Source organism: Telmatherina bonti (assembly GCF_933228915.1).
Source record: "Telmatherina bonti genome assembly, chromosome: 8".
Lineage (NCBI taxonomy): Eukaryota > Metazoa > Chordata > Actinopteri > Atheriniformes > Telmatherinidae > Telmatherina > Telmatherina bonti.
Window position 1 is genome coordinate 30,111,005 of NC_136626.1, and position 6,543 is coordinate 30,117,547.

The window sequence follows — 6,543 nt, forward strand, 5'->3', positions numbered from 1 at the left end:
CCAGGTTTATCGATGCAACGTGTGCAATCTCAAACATATTTCACACCCAAAGGCACCAATTGAGCTTCTGGATCTTTAAATATATCAACAGATCATAAAAATCTATACGTGAAAGTCACACCCCTCTAGATATACAGCCCAACAAAAGCAATTTGGTTACATGGGAATATAATAGAAAATATTTCACCAGTAGATAAATCTGAATTTAGAAATGCTTTAAAAAGCAGCATTATTATAGTTTTATTCAATGTCAGTCATCTACCAAACCCAAAAGGCCCTACTTGCACGTATTAAGCTTTGTAGTTAAATAAAATAAGGAAGCAGACATTTACACATTTATGAAAGAAGCATTCCCCAAAAATAATAATCTACTTACAAAATCAACCAGGAAAGTCACTCCAAGCTCACATCAGGTGGTGAGTGTAGTGTTCAAAGGTGCAACGGTCTACCCAAGGTAGAAGTCACATCTACTGCACTGTTCTAGCAGTTACAGCAATGCTTTTAGTGAAAGAACACAAACACATTGTACATCATATATATGTGTGTGTTTGTATTAGAAGAGCAATAACTTAGGTGAGAAACCCATAAAAATGTAGACACAAATAAAAGCTTAAGTGAAGACCTTTGCGCTTCTTCTCATTAACAGTGTAAAACCATTTCTTAGCAAAAAGATCTGTAACACCATCCAAAGCGTGACTGAAAGTGAAAATAATCCTATTTATGAGTGGAGTCTGGGTGCCATTAACCTTCTTGACCAAAGTCTTCAGTAAATTTCTTCAGCTTGTCCAGGTCCTGCTCGTTGACTGTGGGCTTGGTGTTGCTCAGTGACCTCAGCATGTCCGCCTATATGGAGAATATCAGGAAGATCATGACAGACCCTCATCACTGCATTCATCAACAAGGCCACACAGAGTCCTGCATGTGTCCAATTTTACCAACCTGCATCTATCCAAACCCGTTAGGCTGATTAACAAACCTGACCCGTCTCCCGCAGCTATCTACCAGTCAGATGGTGACCCAACTCATTGCTGTTTAATCCACGACTCAGCTGGCACGTTTATACATTTTCATACACATATCACTGAACACCCCACCTGTCTCTACCTTTGTTGCATTCCTGATTATTTGATATGAGCGGTTAATTTTTCTTTTATCATTTTCTTCATTTAAAAATTGAAGAAAAACACAGTAATTTTAAACATTTATTTAACAGCAGAAGAACTTGCCCTGAACTTTTTTGATGGACTTTATTCATTTCATTGCAAGATTGCAGTTCATAAACCAAATACTGTCCACTGTTCCTGGATTACAGGACCAGCAGCGGAAAAATCCCTTTCACTGGCTGCACTCGCTGGATGACGGAATGGCCAGAACATTACTGGCGATAAGCGCAAGGTTTGGAAAAACACTCCACAAACACAACAGATCAAAAGAATCTTCTTTGGGACTCTTGTAGTTAATACATGAAGCCCCGTCATCCTCAGGTTGCAACATTTGGTCGTTAGAGTCCTCTATATCAGCTAAATCGTCTCCCTTTTCTTTCTTTCATCACCACAAAGATAAAAAAAAGAAAAAACTAAATCATTCTCACCCACCTGCATAAAATAAATACCTGTCCGAACCAACACCGAGAAATTTTATCTGTAATTTTTACCCGCAAGTCAGTATTTCTGTGGTTTGTCCATCGGCTTTCTGACCCATTGCAGGACTCTGATACCACTCAACTGATGATGCGTCTTTTCTTACCATGGATACAACTGGCTCTAAAAGTTTCTCGCCAGGGACATCCATCCACGTCATCTCTATGGCGTTGGGATCTCCGGGTGAGCATGGCGTCAGCAGGTCTTCCACCACAACGCCAGGGTTGTTGAACGATGAACCCCGAACCTGAATTAACGTACACGGATGGACAGAAGTAAAAGGAGGATATAAAACCAGATTTCTGACACATGGCTGGGGTGAAGCCAGTTAAGTAAAAGAAGTTGACATCTATTGTCTGGTTACAGTTTTGGAAAGTTGATTCCTTATTGTACTCAGTATTTTTGACTTGCAGAAAGTATTTTACATACTAGTAGGCAGCAGAAACAAGAAGCATGTATTAATGTGATAAACTGAAAACAATGTTCTGTGTGACTGTGAAGCTGGACCGAATCCGCTTCTTATTGGTTTGTTCAGGATTTTCTTTGTTGGGTTTGAAGTTCAGGCTTCATGATGCAAGGCGAGAAAATACAGGAAGTTTAGCTTGCTGCTAAAAATAGAACAAGTAGTCACTTTGCTTTTACCTTTTTAAAGTGAGTGGCTGACTGAACCCTCCTGACGGGCTGCATGAGGGCGTCCCTGACGATTATGCTGATGTCTGCTCCAGAGTAACCCTCTGTCTTCTGGCCCAGAGTGGCAAAGTCTGCCTCAGACAGGTTGTTGGGGGTGGAGCCCAGGTGCAGTTTGAACATGAAGGAGCGGGCGTGCTCTTCTGGCAGAGGAATGTAGATTCTCTTTTCAAACCTAAGACAAAAGGTTCAGCTAGTCATGATGAGGTATTTCACCTCTTGCATCCTGAGAATTATCTTTATGAACTTGACAAAAAAAACAGTTTTGGATGAGATGACAGGATAACTTAAAAGACGCCAACCTTCTCCTGATAGCAGAGTCCAGTGTCCATGGTATGTTTGTTGCTCCCAGGACCAGAATTCCTTCATTGTCATTACCGACACCTGAGAGGGGAAAAAAAAAGAGATGCACCTTTTAGGCCTTTATTTGAATCAAAGAAAACAAATGAAGAAAATATTTTTGAGCCTAAATGTCTTTATCACACATGCAGATAAAAAGAAAAAAGCATTTTATAGACAAAATAATCCAAAGACTGATAATAAATGCTGCTGCTGCCTCAGTGACAAATACAAAAGTACAGCTTTTAAAGTTGAAGCCCAGAGTAATCATGGTAGTTTGTCATTGTGCTCACCCTGCATCTGGACGAGAAACTCTGTCTTGATCCTACGAGCGGCTTCACTCTCGTTCTCGCTCCTGGAGCCGCAGAGGGAGTCGATCTCATCAATGAAAATGATCGATGGTTTGTGTTCTCTGGCTAAAGCAAACAGGTTCTTCACCAGTCTGGAGACAGATGAGGGAAGAGAGAAAACAAATGCTTTCTATTCCAACTGATCGTGTTAAACTTCACCATCACCATTTTAAAGAAACCCAAGCCTCACTTCTCACTTTCCCCCAACCACTTGGACACCAGGTCAGAGGAGGAGACGGAGAAGAAGGTGGAGTTGTTTGCTTCTGTGGCTACCGCCTTGGCCAGGTAGGATTTCCCAGTTCCTGGAGGCCCAAACAGCAGGATACCCCGCCAAGGAGTTCGCTTCCCTACACAAACAGATATAACATGTAGAAAACAGTCCGAATACATGGATTTTTGATTAAATTTCACTGGTTTAAGACTGGTGCCTCATTTGCAATACCAGTAAACAGATGTGGGAATTTGATGGGCAGGATGACAGCTTCTTTTAAGGCTTCTTTGGCTCCCTCCAGTCCAGCTACATCGTTCCACTTAATGTTCGGCTTTTCCATGACAATGGCGCCTGGGAGAGTTTGATAAGTAATTAAAATGTTTTATAAAATGCTGCTGGATTCTGCAGCACTGGAGCTCACCTGAGAGCTGATTTTTGAACTTCTTCTTTTCTTCATCTTCCCCTTCACTTTCACTTCTAAAATAAAACAAAAACAGGAAGTGGTTTCATTTATTTACATTTTAATAAAAAGTGTCCAGCTACTTTTACAGACCGATAGTCTATAATAATGCTGATAAAACAGATGAAAGGAGCCACTATATTGCAGATTATAAGAGTTTAAAAGGGTTATCACAGCAACAGGTACTTCGAAATTAACTCATTGTGCAGAATTATTGATCACTCTCACCCTTTATCACCAGACTGGGATTCTTTGACAGGCTTGACAGGAGGACTCTTCTCCTTATTCTTCAGATATTGCTTCAGCTGCTCGGCTCTGTCCAGGTAGTCCGCACACTTAGCCCTGATGCTCTGCTTCGCTCGATCACCCTGCGCCTCATCTACATCAACAATGAGACTCTGATCACGCCACTGGGCTTAAAAAAAATGACACAAATGCATTCATCTTAGTGATATAAGCCAGGTTCCTCACACTTGACAACATGAAGGAAGTACTGCACAGCATGCTGATAACATCTGAGGGCCTCTTCATAGTTCTTGGCTTTGTCTTCCTCTGCAGCTTTGCCGGCCAGGTCTATAGCTTTCTGAAGACAAACAATATAAAAGACAAGTTGTCAAAAAACAGGCTTTTCTGAGCAGTATTTCAAAGCAAATATAATACACTACAGCTGTAGACACACCCTGTACTTTACGTAATGTGAAATGACAGCACTGGACTCTAAATAACGTGATCGTAACAGCCATGCTTTTTCCATTATTATTTTCAACTGGAAGTAAAGTGTAAACAACTATGTACTTGCTACATTTGGCTTTCTTTTGTATATTACATTGTAAAGAAAATGTTTGCTTCAATGTAAACATGGTTGTGTCAAAGAGCCAATGTGTCTCTCTTTATCCCTCAAGAGGGTTCGTTTCTTCAGGGGAAACCTCCGACATGAAAAACCTGCACCTACTTGCATTCACTTTGCACTTCCCTACCTGCTCTGTCTGTTTTTATTAAAATATATTTAAATTGGCTTTATTTTATAAACATAAAGACCAGTGTTTCTCACTGCACTGTAGCTTTAATGCTGTCCCCCATTATGTACGTCACTTTGGATAAAAGTGACTAAATGTTATGAAATGTGACTTGTTATATCATTTAGGGAATTTTGTGTCATTATCAAGCTGTGTGAAGATGTTCTGCTTTCAAAGATTACAATAAATCTTAGTTTAGTCAGTAATGAATTCAAGCAGGTTGGAGACCTTTATTTAACAATAGGTGGTGTTTCATACCTCGATAATATCAGTATTTTAATGTACATTAGAAAAACTAAACTGCAGTACATGTCTATAAAGTATAAAATATAGCAGACTTAAAGAGAAAAGTACTTAAAAGGTAGAAATACTTCAGTAAAGTAAGTGAAATCGAAAAAAAAAAAAACCCCATTTGTTACTGACCATTTACTCCAGTCACATAATTTAATGTGTAAGTTATTAAAGCTAAGCACCTTTCCTTGCTAAATTGGCTGCTTAAAGTAATTAAAAGTAGTGTTTGTTTACTAAAAGCCAAACAAACAAGAAGGTTTCGCTCTTCAACTCGTTAAGAGTTTGTCGCTCACCTGTAAATTACCGCCCGCCATTTGTTGTCTTTGTGTAGCTCAAAACGTCAGTCGCTTCGTTCAGATAAAGCCACAAACCAGCTGACTTTTCTTCTCCGTTTCAAGCTGCATGGATTTATTAAATCATCGACCAACTTTAATCGGAAAACATCCCAGAGGTTCGTCTCTTCCGCATCAAAAGCTAGACTATCACTTCCGCGTTGGTCACGTGACGTGATTTTTTTTTTCATCTCTGCCAGCTGCTGTGAGATGATGTTTGACATGTTTTAGCTTTTGAAATACATATATTTAAATATTCCTAATGAATTATCGCATACTTTCCACTTCTAGAAAAGGTCTAATAAATCCTAGTGTTTTGACTAGACTGTCTTCTCTCATTGCAAAACCTTGTTTGTCAGTATAAAACTGCATAATCTTATCATAGTAAACTTGCACACTGACTTTCTATTCAAATACATTTATTAAAAAGGCTAATACTGCGCAAAATATCTCAAAACTTTTACAATACCAGGAAAAAAAAGGGCCTTTATGTTTGGTTGATTATTATTCTTACTTTATTACCGCCTGCTGTTGTATTTATTCCACATAAGTAGAAAGCCTGATTCGTCACCTTCACACTGACTTTAATATATATGAAACATAGCTAAGAATCTGGGTAGTGCCCCCCAAAATGTGCCAAAATGTTGTGTTCATTCTTGTTTGGATGCTTCCACTCTCCCACGGTAATGAGAAAAAATTTAATTTGGCCATTTTCACATTATATTCATGGTTAAGAGCCCCAGTAGCATGTGGAAGACCCAAACACAGCCACAACAGCTTGGTACCACCTCCTCATGCTGGTCACCAGTCTGGTGAGATTTTGAGGTTTCTTCACCCAGGACTCGATGAACCAGCATCTTGCACATAAACATTTCCAAACTGATCTCACAATTTTTTAGTTGGGTTAAAGTTTGGACTGCATCCAGAACATCAGTCTGCTTGCTTAAATGCTGGACAAGACAAAAAAAAAAAAAAAAAGTTTGGACTGACAGCGTGTCATTTCATCCTCTTCATTCCCAAATTCTGGAGGGCCTCTGTAATGATCCTGGATCTATAGGGGGAGCTCTGTCACCAAGATTAGTCCCAGATTCTATAGATATGGAATCGCTGTTGGCTCCAGATTCTCATTCTTATTTCTATTCAACTCATTTCAGCTTTATCTGTATAGCGCCACTTCACAACAATGCTGTCTCAGGTCTCTTTACAGATGCATCAGT

General features: G+C 39.6%; 1 protein-coding gene across 1 annotated transcript; it reads right to left on the reverse strand.

Annotated features, from left to right (window-relative positions):
* Positions 1-13: 13 nt before the first annotated feature.
* On the reverse strand, positions 14-5,445 carry LOC306759716 (vacuolar protein sorting-associated protein 4B-like). The gene is made up of 11 exons (XM_079245436.1): positions 5,288-5,445; positions 4,159-4,270; positions 3,916-4,066; positions 3,649-3,704; positions 3,459-3,578; positions 3,207-3,363; positions 2,960-3,108; positions 2,630-2,711; positions 2,283-2,502; positions 1,747-1,887; positions 14-843 (listed from the first exon to the last, which is right to left on the reverse strand). The coding sequence occupies exons 1-11, from the start codon at positions 5,306-5,308 to the stop codon at positions 742-744; spliced, it is 1,311 nt and encodes a 436-aa protein (XP_079101562.1). The 5' UTR covers positions 5,309-5,445; the 3' UTR covers positions 14-741.
* Positions 5,446-6,543: the final 1,098 nt, after the last annotated feature.

Excerpts from the sequence above, each read along its gene's own strand:
- LOC306759716 (XM_079245436.1), bottom strand. The coding sequence starts at position 5,308 with ATGGCGGGCGGTAATTTACAG. Across the intron at positions 3,579-3,648 it reads GTTCAAAAATCAGCTCTCAG|GCGCCATTGTCATGGAAAAG; the intron begins GTGAGCTCCAGT and ends AAACTCTCCCAG. Across the intron at positions 2,712-2,959 it reads GTTTCTCGTCCAGATGCAGG|GTGTCGGTAATGACAATGAA; the intron begins GTGAGCACAATG and ends TTCCCCTCTCAG.